The sequence below is a fragment of the Lithobates pipiens genome, unplaced genomic scaffold, assembly GCF_037356315.1.
Source record: "Lithobates pipiens isolate NorthernLeopardFrog02 unplaced genomic scaffold, aLitPip1_a1.2 Scaffold_19, whole genome shotgun sequence".
NCBI lineage: Eukaryota > Metazoa > Chordata > Amphibia > Anura > Ranidae > Lithobates > Lithobates pipiens.
This window is the reverse complement of record NW_027507764.1, coordinates 63,112,119-63,129,866: the sequence shown is the minus strand read 5'-3', so window position 1 is coordinate 63,129,866 and position 17,748 is coordinate 63,112,119. Positions and strand designations below refer to the sequence as shown.

At 44.5% G+C, this 17,748-nt stretch overlaps 1 protein-coding gene across 2 annotated transcripts in view; it reads left to right on the top strand.

The window, feature by feature from the left end:
• Nucleotides 1–355: 355 nt before the first annotated feature.
• Nucleotides 356–17,748, top strand: part of FAM133B (family with sequence similarity 133 member B) — a 41,572-nt gene continuing 24,179 nt past the window's right edge. The window contains exons 1-3 of one of the 2 annotated variants that reach the window (XM_077490813.1): nucleotides 356–540; nucleotides 12,603–12,700; nucleotides 17,134–17,212. In XM_077490813.1, the coding sequence (XP_077346939.1) occupies nucleotides 517–540; nucleotides 12,603–12,700; nucleotides 17,134–17,212 (201 nt within the window). In that variant the 5' untranslated portion in view covers nucleotides 356–516. The remainder of the gene's footprint in view (nucleotides 541–12,602; nucleotides 12,701–17,133; nucleotides 17,213–17,748) is intronic. The other variant, XM_077490814.1, reaches the window with a different exon arrangement.

The following is a 17,748-nucleotide window of genomic DNA, read 5'->3' as shown; positions in this document are numbered from 1 at the left end:
CATTTTATATACAACTATAGAGATCAGAGCAAAATGAGGGACAAATGAGGAGCAATGAGGGACAGAGGGACATTGCTCCAAATCAGGGACAGTTTGGAGCGATGCCAATCCCTCTCTTCTACCTGACCCTATCGGACGTGTCTCTGATGAAGTACACCGGGTTTTAGTGCTACATATAAAGCAAACCTCGCTATAAATTCATTCCAGCCTGGACAGACACTTTAATATTTCCATTTCTGTATTTGTGTTGTTCAGTTACAGAAACCAATCAGAATTCAGTTAACTGAAGTCCGCCCACTCAAGACGCATTCTGATTGGTTACAATAGATCCCAGGTATTCACACACCGATGTCCTGGCAGGCCTAGAGATGGAGCGCTGGGCTTCCCTCCAGCAGGGGGAGCTCTCAGCTCCGGAGCCGCTCTCGCTCTGTCAGCGCGCCTCTCTATAGTATGCTCGCTGTGTGAGGCCGCTGAGGGCTTCTCCCGGGGAGTGCGACCGGGAGAGCGCAGAGCATCATGGGGAAACGCGATAACCGGGTGGTGAGTACGGATCCCGGGGTCGGTCGTGGTGCCGTGCTGGAGAATGTATAATATAAATATATGGAGCCCAGTGACAGAGAAGAGACTGTGCTGTACATAGGAAGATGTCATATCACCGCCGTTATCCGTCTCCATGGTGATAGAGAAGTGCTGAGGGGTCACTAGGGGGACACTGATCTGTACACTTCAATGGGGACGTCATCATGGGCTGAAGTGTGCTGGTCCCGGGCAGACAGGGACTGTGTCATGATATACATGTCTGTCTTCTCAGCACATCATATATTACTAGTTATAGAGGAAACAGTCCTGGTCTGCCCGGGACCGGTACACCTCACACAGGATCTCACAAAAGTAAGTAACCCCCCATTTCTGTCATTATTTTATATCTTTTCATGTGACAACACTGAAGAAATGGCGCTTTGCTCCAATTTAAAGTAGTGAGTGTACAGCTTGTATAACAGTGTAAATTTTTTTTGTCCCCTCAAATTAACTCAACACACAGCCATTAATGTCTAAACCGCTGGCAACAAAAGTGAGTACACCCCTAAGTGAAAATGTCCAAATTGGGCCCATTAGCCATTTTCCCTCCCCGGTATCATGTGAGTGGTTAGTGTTATAAGGTCTCAGGTGTGCTAAATTTGGTGTTATCGCTCTCACTCTCTCATATTGGTCACTAAGGATGAGCTCAGGCGTGTTCACAAGCTGCGCATGCGGAGCCCGCCAGGAAGTCGGCACTGCGGAGCGCTGATCACAGGCAGTGAGACATTTCCCAATCTCTGCAGCCGCACATCAGGACAATGTCTCACTGCCTGTGATCAGCGCTCCGCAGTGCCGCCTTCCTGGCGGGCTCTGCATGCGCAGCTTGTGAATACTCCTGAGCTCATCCTTACTGCAGAGGTTGAAGGGGGGGGGGGGGGGTCAGCCTGTCAGTGCTTAGACCATATGCCACACACTGCATCAAATTGGTCTGCATGGCTGTCATACCAGAAGGAAGCCTCTTCTAAAGATGATGCACAAGAAAGTCTGCATACAGTTTCCTGAAGACAAGCAGACTAAGGACATGGATTACTGGAACCATGTCCTGTGGTCTGATGAGACCAAGATAAACGTATTTGATTCATATGGTGTGAAGCGTGTGTGACGGCAACCAGGTGAGGAGTACAAAGACAAGTGTGTTTTGTCTACAGTCAAGCATGGTGGTGGGGGTGTCAGGGTCTGCATGAGTGCTTCTGGCACTGAGGAGCTACAGTTCATTGAGGGAACCATGAATGCCAACATGTACTGTGATATACTGAACCACAGCATGATCCCCTCCCTTCAGAGACTGGGCCACAGGGCAGTATTCCAACATAACGACCCCAAACACACCTCCAAGATGACCACTGCCTTCCTAAAGAAGCTGAGGGTAAAGGTGATGGACTGGCCAAGCATGTCTCCAGATCTAAACCCTATTAAGCATCTGTGGGGCATTCTCAAATAAAAGGTGGAGGAGCGCAAGGTCTCTAAAATCCACCAGCTCCGTGATGTCGTCATGGAGGAGTGGAAGAGGACTCCAGTGATAACCTGTGAAGCTCTGGTGAACTCCATGCCCAAGCGGGTTAAGGCAGTGCTGGGAAAATAATGGTGGCCACACAAAATATTGACACTTTGTGTCTAATTTGGACATTTTCACTTAGGGGTGTACTCACTTTTGCTGCCAGCAGTTTAGACATTAATGGCTGTGTGTTGAGTTAATTTGAGGGGACAAAAAAAATTTACACTGTTATACAAGCTGTACACTCACTACTTTAAATTGGAGCAAAGCGCCATTTCTTCAGTGTTGGCACATGAAAAGAGAGAATAAACTATTTACAGAAATGTGAGGGGTGTACTTCCTTTTTGAGATCCTGTACGTTACTAGTTATAGATGAGACAGCCCCTGTCTTCCCGGGAACCAGCACACATCATATATTTCTAGTGAGGCCGCATTCACACCTTTGCATGGCAAGAACAAGGACTTTTGGGCGTGCAACAGCGCACGTTTGCCACACGACAGAACGCACATCTGTTACCTGCGTTTGGGGTTCTGTTAATGGCACCTGTGTGTTGTGCGTTCAGGAGTAGCGCTCCATTCACACTTGTGTTTCTTGGACACATAGGAAATATGCGTTCACTCAAAAAAAAAAAAAAAGATTCTGGAGCTTCCTATTAGCATTTGTTTTGCATAGTGCAGCCCACTGTTCCACAGTAAAAAAAAAATGAACCTCTGTAACCACCTCAATACAGTGCACTTACACCCCCTTCCTGACCAGACCAATTTTCAGCTTTCAGCGCTCTCACAGTTTGAATGACAATTACTCAGTCATGCAACACTGTACCCATATGAAACTTGCGTCCTTTTTTCCACACAAATAGAGCTTTCTTTTAGTGGTATTTAATCACTAGTGGGGTTTTTATTTTTTGTGCTATAAATAAAATAAAACGTAAATTTTGTGAAAAAAAAATCCTTTTTGTTTCTGTCATAAATTTTTGCTAATTTAGTAATTTTTATTCATACATTTTGGCCAAAATTTATACTGCTACATATCTTTGGTAAAAATAACCCACATCAGTGTATATTATTTGGTCTTTGTGAAAGTTATAGATTCTACAAACTATGGTGCCAATCACTGAAAATTGATCAGGCCTTCAGTACATCAGGTGTATCTCATTTCTTGAGACACTAAGAGCCGGTTCACACAGGGGCGACACAAAATCCAGGACGACTTTGGGAGGCAACTTGGAGACGACTTGAACACTACTTAGACACGACCTGGGGCGACTTACAACACGACTTTAAGTCGCCCCAGGCCAGGCGACTTTTGCCGTGGCCAATCGGAGAATGAGCTTTGAAGGGGGAACTCCATGCCAAAAAAAAAAAAATAAAATGGCATGGGTTCCCCCTCCGAGAGCATACCAGGCCCTTAGGTCTGGTATGGATTCTAAGGGGAACCCCCTATGCTGAAAAAACGGCGTGGAGTCCCTCCAGATCCATACCAGACCCTTATCCGAGCACGCTACCTGGCCGGCCAGGAAAAGGGGTGGGGACAAGCGAGCGCCCCCCTCCTGAGCCGTACCAGGCCGCGTGCCCTCAACATGGGGTGGGTGCATTGGGGAAGGGGGGGGGCCGCGTGGCCCCCCCCACCCCAAAGCACCTTGTCACCATGTTGATGAGGACAAGGGCCTCTTCCCGACAACCCTGGCCGTTGGTTGTCGGGGTCTGCGGGCGGGGGGCTTATTGGAATCCGGGAGCCCCCTTTAATAAGGGGGCCCCCTGGATACCGGCCCCCCACCCTATGTGAATGAGTATGGGGTACAATGTACCCCCTATCCATTCACCTGTGAAAAAAAGTAAAAATAAAACACCACACACAAGGGTTAAAATATTTTATTGCACAGCTCCGGGGGTCTTCTCGCCGGACTCCTCAGCTATCTTAGGCTAGCTCTTTTGCTAGCGGAGGAGCCCGGATTTCTTCTTCGCCGCCACCCACTTCTTCCGACTTCGGGGGTCTTGTCCCCCTCTTCGGTTCTTCTTGCCGGGCCACCGCGCCGCCTTCTAGCTCTTTTACAAGCGGTGGCCCAGGCCGCTGTCGCCGTCTTATATAGGGACATCACCAGATGATGTCCCCGCCCATTATGATGTCACAGTCCCAGAGGATGCTGGGACATCATAATGGGCGGGGACATCATCCGAGATGTCCCTTTATAAGGCGCCGCCTCCCTACCATTGTGACTGAAGGCAGCGACGTGGCAACATCTGAATAGAAGAAGGCGCGGTGGCCCGGCGAGAAGTACCGAAGAGGGGGACAAGACCCCGGAAGTGGGCGGCGGCGAAGAAGAAAGCTGGGCTCCTCCGCTAGCAAAAGAGCTAGCAGAAGATAGCGGAGGAGTCTGGCGAGAAGACCCCCGAAGACGGACAGAAGACCCCCGGAGCTGTGCAATAAACTATTTTAACCCTTGTGTGTTGTGTTTTATTTTTACTTTTTTTCACAGGTGAATGGGTAGGGGTACATTGTACCCCATACTCATTCACATAGGGTGGGGGGCCGGTATCCAGGGGGCCCCCTTATTAAAGGGGGCTCCCGGATTCCAATAAGCCCCCCGCCCGCAGACCCCAACAACCAACGGCCAGGGTTGTCGGGAAAAGGTCCTTGTCCTCATCAACATGGGGACAAGGTGCTTTGCGGTGGGGGGACCGTGTGGCCTCCCTTTCCCCAATGCACCCCCCATGTTGAGGGCACGCGGCCTGGTACGGCCCAGGGGGGGGGGGGGGGGGGGGCTCGCTCGTCCCCACCCACTTTCCTGGCCGGCCGGGCAGCGTGCTCGGATAAGGGTCTGGTATGGATCTGGGGGGGACCCCCACGCCGTTTTTTTGGCGTAGGGGGTTCCCCTTAGAATCCATACCAGACCTAAGGGCCTGGTATGCTCTCGGAGGGGGAACCCACGCCAAATTATTTTCATAAATTTGGCGTGGAGTTCCCTCTTGAGAGCTGATAATTCTGTGAGTCGCCTCCGTATAGACGGAGATCCGACTTGTAGGCGACCTCCATTGAAATCAACGGGTACCGGTCGCCTACAAGTCGGATTGAAGTAGTACAGGAACCTTTTCTGAAGTCGGAGCGACTTCAGTAGCGTGCATTAAGACTGCTCTCATTCACTTACATTGATTTTTACATGTTGTCCGACCTGAGGCAACTAGGGACGACCTGAAGTCGGATCTGAGTCGCCCCTGTGTGAACCGGCTCTAACAAGTCGGGAAAGTACAAATACCCCCCAAATGACCCCTTTTTACAAAATAGACATTCCAAGGTATTAAGTAAGTAGCATGGCGAGTTTAAGTTGTAATTTTTTCACACAATTCTTTGCAAAATGAAGATTTTTTTTTTTTTATTATTTTTTTTTTTTTTTTTTTTTTACAAAATTGTCATATTATCAGGTTATTTCTCACACACAACATATGCATACAACAAATTACACTCCAAAATACATTCTGCTACTCTTCCCGAGTACGGCGATACCACATGTGTGAGACTTTTTAGACAGCCTGGCCACATACAGAGCACCAACATTGAAGTAGTACCTTCAGACGTTCTACGAGCAAAAATGACGCATTTCATTTCTCAACCACCTATTACAATTTTGAAGGCCCTGGAGTACCAGGACAATGGAATTTCCCATAAAATGACCCCATTTTGGAAAGCAAACACCCCAACGTATAATCTGTGAGACATAAAGAGTCTTTTGAACGGTTCATTTTTTTTTCCAGAAGTTTTTGGAATGTGTGGGGAAAAAAATGAAAACGCATTTTTGTTTTACACAAAGTTGTCAATTTATAAGATATTTCTAACACATAGCATGTATATAGCAAAAATTACACCCCAAAACACATTATGCTACTCCTCCCGAGTATGGCGATACCTCATGTGTAGGACTTTTACACAGCCTGGTCACATAGAGAGGCCGAACATTGAAGTAGTACGTTCAGGCGTTCTAGGAGCATAAATGACACATCTCATTTCATTCCTACCCATCACACTTTTGAAGGTCCTGGAGCACCGGGACAGTGAAATTACCCACAAAATGACCCCATTTTGGAAAGAAAACACCCCAACGTATATTCTATGAGGCATGGGCTGCAAATAGGTACTTGGGTACTCTGATGGGCTGCAGATAAGTATTTTGATGGCCTGGTGACAGGTACTCTGATGGCTTGGTGACTGGTATTTGGGTACTCTGAAGGGCGGTGACAGGTACTCAGGTACTCATATGGACTGTGACAGGTACTTGGGTACTCAGATGAACTGTGACGGGTACTCAGATGAACTGTGACGGGTACTCAGATGGACTGTGACAGGTACTCGGGTAGTCAGATGGACTGGGACAGGTACTCGGGTACTCTGATGGCCCGTGACAGGTACTCTGATGGGCCGTGATAGGTACTCGGGTACTCTGATGGGCCGTGATAGGTACTCGGGTACTCTGATGGGCCGTGACAGGTACTCTGATGGACTGTGAGTGACAGGTACTATGATGGGTGGTGACAGGTCCTCTTTATTGGGGGGAGGGGGCGCAATCAGTGTGATTGGTGTACACTGTAGGCGGTAACGAGATGTTACCGCAATCTCCTCCTCACACACGATCTGTGATTTAAACCTGATTTAAACCCATGTTTGCCATGCAATGCATGCCATTGCGACACGGTAGTACGGCAATGAGAGGTTTAAATCGGGTGTGAGGAGGTGACATGATGCCCAGTGATCTTTGGTTTCTGCCATGTTGTTCAGGTAGATCTCCACCTCTTTAAGGTTGCCTATTCCTTCTCTATCTACCCTTCGTCAAACTGTCCTAGTTTGGACATTATATAAGATTTTCGTTATTACGAATATTGGACAAAGTACCTTTTCTTAAAGTGATTGTAAAGTCTCATAAAAAAAAAAAAAAAAAAAAAACCTGTTATACTTACCTCCCCCTGTGCAGAGGTTTTGCACAGAGCAGCCCAGATCTTCCTTTTCTCGGGTCCCTCTTCTGTGCTCCTGGCCCCTCCCTCCTATTGAGGGCCCCCAAAGTCAGCAGCTTTCTGTGGGGGGCACCCGAGTCAGTGCTCAGTGTCTCCATTCAGACACTGAGCCCCCGCCGGGTCTTGCCCCCCCCCCCCCCCCCCCCGATTTACTGACTTTGACAACCGCGTGAGCCAATGGCGCCACTGCTGTCTCAGACAATCAAGAGGAGTGTCCCGGACGGCCGAGGGACTCGTAGACATTGCTGGAAAGAGAGGGGGCTCAGGTTGGTAATTAGGGGGTGCTGGGGAGGCTGCTACACACTTTTTTTTTTTTATCTTGATGCATCAGGCTAAAAAACCTTCTGCCTTTTGCAACCACTTTAATTAAAGCCAGCTAAGCCTGACATGCACTGTGGTCCCCCTTGAGTTGATGTACTTTATGCTAAGATGATAATACTGTTTGTGCCAGCCAGTGCATGCCTTGTGGGCCTTGCTAAGGAGAAGCTAATGAATCTTTAATGTGCCTCCGAAAGTTTGCAGTCTTTCGTCATGGGCCGGCGTTTCCTGGTGACGAGGTCCCTCTGGGTCACACATTGTGTGTGCCAACATCAGGCTTCTCTTTGGAGGGTACACAATAGATGAGGACACAAACAATCTTGTCTAATAATTAGTTGTGGGTTTTTGCTTGTTCTATGTAAATTACTCACAATGAAAGTTTTGTGAATGTACATTTTTATGTTCAATGTTTGCCTCCTGTTGTTTGTTTGTTTTTTTTTTTTTTTTTTTTTCTCTGGTGCCACTGTTGTGCTTAGTGGATCGGGGGTTAAAAGGCACAGTCCATTTTTTGCTGAAACTTAAAGTGGAAGTAAACCCACTTTTTTAACTTTTACCTACAGGAAAGCCTATAATAAGGCTTACCTGTAGGTAAAATAAATATCTCCTAAACCTGTACGGTTTAGGAGATATTCCCCTCGGTATGCGCCGCTGACTGCAGCGGCGCATGCGCACAAGGGGGTTCTCTCCGCGAAAATCCGGCAGCGCTCGTCCGGCCGGATTTAAATCTCCCGCGCGCATGCGCGGGAGTGACGATATCGCGGCTCCGGCCACTCACAGCGCCGGAGCCGCGATACCCGGAAGAGACGCCGAGGGAGCATGTCGGCTTCCTCGGCGTGGATCGGGCGAGATGTCGGGGCCTCGTTCTAAGGTAAGTATTTCATAATGAGCTAGTATGCGGTGCATACTAGCTCATTATGCCTTTTGCTTTGCAGGTTTTAAAAAAAAAAAAAAAAAAAATGCGGGTTTACTACCGCTTTAATGAATGCACCCACTTTAACCGATTGCCGACTGCCCGCTGTCTATTGATGGTGGCAGAATGGCACTCCTGCGCAAATCGCTATAGGGCGCACAAGCTCCCGCCGCGTTATGTAGGAGCCCATGCATGTGTCCAGGATGGCCGTCGGCTACCTGCGATTGCTCCTGAGAAGGCGAGAACTGAGATCTGTCAATGTAAACAGACAGATTTTTTTTTTATATATATATATTTTTTTGGGGATATTATTGCAAAAAGTTAAAAATATTGCTTTTTTTTTTATTTTTTTTTCAAAATAGTCTTTTTTTTGTTTGGGTACAGCGTCACACGACCGTGTAATTGTCAGTTAAATCTTTTTATTACTTTTTTTGCATTAAAGCCTGCAGAGCATTGCAACTGTGATCATTGCATGTTCAAAGAAAAAGGCTCCTGCATTGCTAACTTGCTAATCCGTGCCGCCTGTCGGTGCCCATCTGTGCCGCCTCAGTGGTGCCCATCATTGAAGAAGAAAACTTACTTATTTACAAAAAAATTTAACAGAAACAAAGAAACTTGTTTTTCATTTTCTAAAACTTTCTGTCTTTTTTTTATTTTTTTTATTTGTTACGCAAAAAATAAAAATCGCAGAGGTGATCAAATGCCACCAAAAGAAAGCTCTATTTGTGGGAACAAAATTATAAAAAAAATTTGTTTGGGTACAGTGTAGTATGACCGCGCAATTGTCATTGAAATTGCGACATCGCTGAAAATTGGCTTGGGTGGGAAGGTGTCTAAGTGCCTGGTATTGAAGTGGTTAAAGCAGAACTTCCCTGTTTTGTGTGGAGCTGCACTTTAAATAGACAAGTGCAATGACTTCTTTTGCATTGCTTTATATGTAGGGCTGCAACTAACGATTACTTTCATAATCGATTAGTTGGCTGATTATTGTTTCGATTAATCGGTTAATAACCTTCCAAAAAAAAAGTGGGTCAAATTGACGTTCATTTTCAACCACAGTGGTGGGAAAATTTAGAAATAATAGAAAGCTTCTTGGTCAAAGGAATTTTCAGACAGCGTATGTGGTTTTTGTTTTAGAAGTGAAGTGAAAATTTGAAACAAAATTCTTTCATTCAGCGAACGTACAAAGATTTTTCATCTGAATATTCTCACCTGAAAATGTATCCGCGAGGCCAGCATAAGGCTCGGTACACACCTATGCAGTTTTTGCTTTTGATCTGTTTCTGCAGTGCTTTTTGCTGTGCGCTTTGGTTTTTGCACACGTGATTTTACTGCAATTTGCGTTTTTTGAATTTTTTTTTGGGCAGATTAAAAAACACAAATTGCTGCAAAAGCATTACATTCTTTTCTGACCCTTTCCAAAGATGCAGCGGCTGAAAAAAGCACAGATATGAAGGTGTCCCATAGGAAACCATGTAAATGAACTGTAGTACGAAAAAGCACCAATAAACATATAGATGTAAACCAGGCCTAAGACGTTTAGTAACATAATGGGGTTAAAAAGACTAAAATTAGCCATTTATAGTACAAAAAAGCAAATACTCACTACTGGAAGGGGTTAATTTTTTTTACTGTAGAACAGTGAAAGTAATATTTACAGTAGTGATTATAATTTTGTACTATAAAGGGCTCATTTTAGTTTATTTTTTTTAACCCCATTATGTTACTGGCCGATTAATTGATTATGAAAATAGTAATCGATTAATTTCATAATCGATTAGTTGTCGATTAATCGATTAGTTGTTTCAGCCCTAATTATATGGTAGCTCTACTGTCTCCCCCTTGTATTGTAAATCTCTGCGTAAACTCTTGATGCCATATAAATCATTTTATATAAGCTAAAGCTCATGGGAACAAGGCCTTGGCAGTCAGATGCTCCCTGGATCAACGATCTACAGCAGGGATCTGCAATTAGCGGACCTCCAGCTGTTGCAAAACTACAAGTCCCATCATGCCTCTGCCTCTGGGTGTCATGCTTGTGGCTGCCAGTCTTGCTATGCCTCATGGGATTTGTAGTTCTGCAACAGCTGGAGGTCCGCTAATTGCATATCCCTGATCTACAGTGTTATACTTCGTTGTCCTGGCGATCATTGTCATCAGGACATAAAATGAGGGAAGATCCAAAATCTCTAAAGCCTGGTACACACTAGTCGTTTTTTTTTTTTTTTTTCGTTTAACCCAGCAGATCTGAATGAAATAACAAAAAAGACGGCTCAGGAGTGGTGACTGTACTAACTATCTGATGTTCGTACAGGGATCTCCCCTTCTGTTCTATTGTTTTCTGACGGGGGTGCCAGAACACTCCAGTCTGATCGGAAACCGATAGGCAGACATTTTTTCTGTCATAAAGGGGGAGAGAGACTGGAGAGTAGATATGGCGCTATACTTTCAAAATCCTTAAAAATGATATGATTGATAATAAACCAATTCTGAAAAAATAAATTAATGATGTATGAAATACATTTTTTTATAAAATGAATATATGTATACCGACTCTATACGTGCTAAGTACCTGTGCCAATCTGATAAATATAATTTAATATACATGCAATAAATATGATTAATATACATGCAATAAATGACTTCATCCACATAAATTAGTGAAGAAAATAAATAGTGAAAATGAAATATGTTATAAAACAATCAATTCCACTGAGGGTTAATTAATAACTATAGTGGAAAACTGTGAATAAACAAAATAGATAATGAATAGAAAAAATGTGTTTAAAAAACAATCAATCCAACTAAGGATTAGCCTATCAGTCCAAATAAGTTCTTATTAGTGCAAGGAAAAAGGGTGTTGCCACTTCAAAGAGAAAGATCCCCCAACACATGTATCCAAAAAAGTGCTCGTGTTGCCCTCACCAGATCACCTGCCCCCCTCAGGGGTGAACTCGCTGCCACAGTGTGAGCCCTTGTGTCACTGTCTGGCTCAGGGGAGTCCTTAGTTGGTCCGTTGGGGGTGCCTCAAATAAGTATCAGCAAAAAAGAAGGGCATCCATAGTGTGAAACCGCTTCAAATACCAGCTTTATTAATTAAAAAAACTACTCACATTTGTACAATGTATCAATCACATATCAAGATAAAACAGCCATCCGCCGTGGCGTTCTGAGCTGGAGAGAGTGTGTTCTATGGCCACGCCCTGCGAGTTTCGTCACTACAACGTCCTCTGGAGCTTGCATGTATATTAATTATATTTATCAGATTGGCACAGTTACTTAGCACATATTCATGCACGTATAGAGTCGGTATACATATATTAATTTTATACATTTTTTTTTTTTTTTTTTTTAATCCATCATTATTATTTATTTATTTCAAAATTGGTTTATTATCAATCATATCATTTTAAGGATTTTGAAAGTATAGCGCCATATCTATTCTCTCTCCACCTTTTTTCAGCATAATCCCCCCACCTAAGGTGGAGGTATTAAAGAGGAAGTAAACCCTAATGAGTTTACTTCCTCTTTCATTCCCTGCAAAGGTAAAGCATAATGGACTACTATGCATCGCATAATAGTCCATTATGTGTCACTTACCTGACACAGGAGCCAGCGAAGTCACCGCTGTCCCCTGTAGTCCGGCGCATCCATCTTCTCGGTGCGTCACGCCGCTCCGCCGCTGTCGTGCGCACGGGAGCCGCCACTCGTGGCATATCGCTGTTGACTGTGGCGCGCTCAGTGCGCCTGCGCGCCGCTGTCTATGGCGCATGCGCCGTAGACAGCGGTGCCTGTCTTTCGGCAAATATCCCCTAAACCGTGTAGGTTTAGAAGATATTTATTGGACCTACAGGTAAGCCTTAATCTAGGCTTACCTGTAGGTCAAAGTGTATTGTAAGGGTTTACAACCACTTTAAGTAGAGGCAGCTCATACGCAATATTGTTATTGTTTAGGTCTAACCCATAGCGCAATCTCGTTTTTATTTTTTCTGTCATGTCCCTTAGACAAAAGCTGGCCAAAGGGCTGGCTTTTGTTGGGCCGAATGTAAGCTGGTTTTTATTGAACCAGTCGTTGCACCCCAACATTCGGCCCGTGTGTACTAGGCCTTAGAGGGGGTTTCCCACACTTCGGAGAGACTTTCTTTCACCTCCTGTTATGTCTACAGGACAGTGTGGGAAGAGAAATCTCCACAGTGGAATACAGAGAGAAGACAAAGGTCTTTGCTTTAGATATAATTTTATTGCTTCATAAGATATTCTAGTTTGCATCTATGACTTTTTTATTTTTTTCTGTTCTAGGCATATATGAACCCTATAGCTATGGCCAGAGCCAGGGGCCCTGCAGCTTCAGGTGGACCAAGCATTCAGGATTATTTAAGCAGACCAAGACCTACCTGGTGAGTTGTGCTCGCTTATAGCAATAAAGCTGAATTTCAGGCAGATATTAAAGGCAAACCAAAAGTATGTCATTTATGTATTTATTTGAAAAAAAATCATTACATGTATTTTAAATGCAACTAGTATAACTACCCTCTGGCTTTCACACTGGAGTGGTGCGCTGGCAGGACGTCGGGAAAAGTCCTGCCAGCAGCTTCTTTGGAGCGGTGCGTTTACCACTGCTCCCCATTGAAATCAGTGGGGCAGCGTGGCTATACCGCCGGCAAAACGCCGCTATTGCGGGCAGTTTTAACCCTTTCTCAGCCGCTAGCGGGGGGTAAAAGCACCCCGCTAGCGGCCGAAATGCGCCACAAATCTGAAGGTAAAATGCCGCTAAAGTTAGCGGCGTTTTACTGCCGACGCTATGGGTGGGTTGGTGTGAAAGCCCTATTAAAGGGCACCTGTCATTTCAGATCCATCGTGACAGCGCCTGTTAGCTGGAAACCACTCACCTGCTGCCGCCACATCCCTCACCATGTTGTGCCACTGCTGCATCACCAGCCGTCCCATTAAAGTGAATGGGACTGTCTGTGAGTCAACAGCGGGTCAGAGGAGGAGCCGTTAAAGGACAGAGATGATGGTTACTCTTTAAAAATTATGATTTAATTCGAGTTGATTTCAATCAAGCCTTTTTACTAGTCATTTAAATCAAATCCACCCTGGTTGTAAATCACCTCCGGCATTGTTTTTCTTCTTGCTGGAGGCTGCCATTTTGCTAAAACCCAGAGCCCCCTGAACAGCAGTAAAGTGGAACTAAACCCATTAATTTAAGGCTACTTTCACACTTAAAGCTCCAGCCCTTAGCGCTGAAATGACGCTCGTTTTAGCTTGCTTTAGCATTGTCTAAGCGGCGCTTTTGCAATGCTTTTCGGACGCTAGCGGACCTCTTTTTACTCCCAAAATAGGCGTAAAAAGTCCTGCTTTTGCAGTGTTTTCAAAGCACTGCAAATTCATTCCAATGGGCAGGGCGTTTTGGAAGCTCTCCCAACCTGCCTCAAAGATGCTGCTTGCCGGACTTTTTGGAACGTCCCGCTAGTGCAATGGGAGGCGGTTTTCAGGCGCTTTGCAGAGGCTATTTGTAGAGCCAAGGTGCCTGAAAACCGCCCCAGTGTGAAAGGGGTCTAACTGTTTAAAAAAAAAAAATTACATTTCTGGAATGCCGTGATTGCTAACTGTCACATTTGATTATGTCCTCAACCATCAAATGGCTGAATAAATGATCACATATGCAGTACCATGACAGTTGCGGATCAAACAGAAGCAGATTCCTTGGCAGTAAAGGTTAGGAGGGTTTAATTCTGCTAGAACCACTTGCCACACTTCTGCTTCAAGTGGTTGTACCCGGGTGATGCCTGCAGCTGCAGGCATCACCCCAGTACCGTTTTTTTAGAGCTGACAATTGGCTTTCTTGTAAAAACAACAGCTGCTCGGCAGTTATTACAAGCAGTGGGAGGAGACGTGCACTCGCTCCATGCCGCTGCTCCGCCTGGGCTTTCCCGTCCCACCAGGAGACCCGAGCAACCAGCCGGCAAGTGACCAAACTGGAGCGGCTTCAGAATGGGTAAGTATACAGATATTTTCTTTCACAGAGTAGATAGAACAGGCTTGGGGTGGGGGTGGGCGTAGGTTTAGGCGGACCATGACTTTTGCTGTAGGTTGCGACTAAGAACATGTCAGGAAAGACCTACTAGAACAGCTGAACTTTTGTTTTTTATTTGTTTTTTTTTATTTGGGTTTAATCAGAGGCACGTTAAATGATGGCAGGTGTGTTCTGACTCCTATTTAACATGAGGTTGATTGTGATTGCTTAATTCTGAACATGGCTACATCTCCAGTTATAAGGTGTGCACACTTATGCAACCACAAATTTCAGTTTGTTTTTCAGTTGAGTTGTACAAATGTATAGGTCACATTAAAAGTTCTGAAATGATTTATCGTTGTAATTTTTTTTTTTTGTTTGTTTTACATCACAGAAACTTGACATTTTAACAGGGGTGTGTAGACTTTTTATATCCAATGTATGTACATGATGTAAATGTTTTGTTTGTTTTTTTGTTTTGTTTTTTTAACCATCAATTTGCAAAAATTTCAAATAAACTTCTTTAACCACTTGCCGACCGCCGCACGAAGATGTACGTCCTATTTTTGAAGAGGGATATCTCGGTAACGGCAGCAGCTGCTGCCACAACCGAGATATCCATTTCTTCAAGCGGCGGTCGGCTGTACGATAACGGTGGTCTCCGTGGCGGATTTGCTGCGAGATCACCGCTATCGGCGGCGGGAGAGGTGCCACCCCCCCTCCCGCCGCCCTCCCGCACCTTCCGCCGCTTACCGGAGCCGTCGGTAGCGGCGGAAGCGATCGGGTCCTTTCGTCTGCTGGGCATACAGACAAGTGAGTCTAAGATGGCCCCCACTCGTCTCTATACCTTAGGAGGGCGGAAGCGACGTCAAAGGTATATTTTTTTTTTTAGATGTCAGATTTTCTTTTTTTTTTTTTTTGCATTTTAGCCCAAATATGAGATCTGAGGACTTTTTGACCCCAGGTCTCATATTTAAGAGGACCTGTCATGCTTTTTTCTATTACAAGGGATGTTTACATTCCTTGTAATAGGAATAAAAGTGATCCATTTTTTTTTTTTTTTTTTTAAACAGTGTAAAAATAAATAAAATCAATTAAAATAAATAAGAAAAAAAGAATTTTTTTTTAAAAACCCCCCTGTCACGACGAGCTTGCGCACAGAAGCGAGCGCATACGTGAGTAGCGCCCGCATATGAAAACGGTGGTCAAACCACACATGTGAGGTATCACCGCGATCGGTAGAGCGAGAGCAATAATTCTAGCCCTAGACCTCCTCTGTAACGCAAAAAATGCAACCTGTAGACTTTTTAAAATGTCGCTTATGGAGATTTTTGAGGCTAAAAGTTTGACGCCATTCCACGAGTGGGCGCAATTTTGAAGCGTGACATGTTGGGTATCAATTTACTTGGCGTACCATTATCTTTCACAATATAAAAAAGAATTGGGCTAATTTTACTGTTGTCTTATTTTTTTTATTCAAAAAAGTGAATTTTTTTCAAAAAAAGTGCGCTTGTAAGACCGCTGCGCAAATACGGTGTGAAAAAAAGTATTTCAATGACTGCCATTTTATTCTCTAGGGTGTTAGAAAAAAAACAATATAAAATGTTTGGGGGGTTCTAAGTAATTTTCTAGCAAAAAAAACTGTTTTAAACATGAAAACACCAAGTCTGAAAAAGAGGCCTGGTCCTTAAGTGGTTAATGTTGTAACCATGAGGTATGGTTTGTATAATTTTTTTTTGAGGGAAAGTAATGAATTTAATCCATTTTGTAATAAGGATGTAACATAACTAAATGTATCAAACGTGAAGCACTGTGAATACTTTCTGGATGCACTGTAGCTACAGTTAGGTCCATATACAGTATATAAAAGATGAAAAATAAGTGCTTTATATTGTTTAAAATCCAGTAATACACTGCCTCCCCCCTGCTCTGCACATGCTCAGTTGCTTTCTCTTTTTAGGCACTATCCAGCTTGTAGAGGCCAATCTGCTGACAGCCTTAACCACTTTGCTTACAAGTAAAAAATCTGAATTTTTCTGCTAAAAAGTTACTTAGACACCCCCCCCCCCCCCCCCCCATTTTATGCTGTAGTAGATAGATAGAGATATATCTAATATAATCTCTATCTATCTCCTAGAGAATAAAATGGCGGTCCTTGCAATATTTTATGTCACACTGTATTTGCGCAGCGGTCTAGTAAATTATCTGAAAACCATTTTTTTTTTCTTTTAATCTTGTGTTTCTGTTGACAGCCCTTCTACTAAGAAAACTGGGTTTAGGTGTTTTACTATTGACTGAGTTAAAGTGGAATTCTGGTCAAATTTTAACTAAGCCTAAATCTACTCCCACCCCAAATCAATAACTATTCTATCTACCCTGTAAAAGAAAATAGGTCAATACATATCTGTTCTGGAGCCGCTCTCGTCTGATCACATGATGGTGTCACAGCGCCAGCTTTAATGTAGAGGAGAGACAGCTGACAAACCCCGCCCCATAGTAAGCCTATGGATGACATCATCACCCAGGCTCTGCAGTCATTGTTGTTGCCTACACTGAAGCTGGCACTAGAACCCGATCATGTGACCAGACTGGAGCAGCTTCAAAATAGGCAAGTATAGAGAGCTTTTTTTTTTTTTTTTTTTTTTTTTTTCCCCCACAGAGTAGATAGAACAGGCTTAGAATGGGGGTGGGAGTAGGTTTAGGCTTAGTTAGGATTTAAGCAGAATTAAGTTTTAATGATACCGATTGATGACTACTTACATATAAGTTAATGTGATGTAATCAATAACTACAACCTTTTTATATCTTTTACAGGGAGGAAGTGAAAGAACAGCTAGAGAAGAAGAAGAAAGGGTCCAGGGCATTGGCTGAGTTTGAGGAGAAGATGAATAAAGTGCGCTTTTGTTCTTTTAAAACTTTCCCTTTTAGGTCGGGTTCACACCGCTGCGATGCGGGAACGCCGCGAATCTGCAGCGTTTTCCCGCATCGCACACCTCCCGCCGGCAGTTCACACTGCCCTATGCGGACGGCTGGGAGTGTCAATGATATGTTAATGACACCCCCAGATCCGTCCGCATATCGCAGTGCGATCTGCCGACTCGCACAGGAATCTGATCGCATGGTGTGAACCCCCATGCGATCCGATTCTGTTGCGGACCAAAAAAGGGTCCCGTGCGAGTTTGCTGCGGGACCGATGCGAATTCAGCCATACTATCTGTATGGCTGTACTCGCATCGCTACGGAGATCGGATGTGATTTGCGGTGCGAATCACATCCGGATCTCCCCCCGCAGCAGTGTGAACCCAGCCTTAATCAGACAATGAAATCTAAATCTATAAGTCTGTATGTCTTAAATAAATGGCCAGCATCTCAAAAATGGACCTCAAAAAGATTTGAGATTCCAATTTAAAGTGCAGAATAGTGCAAAAA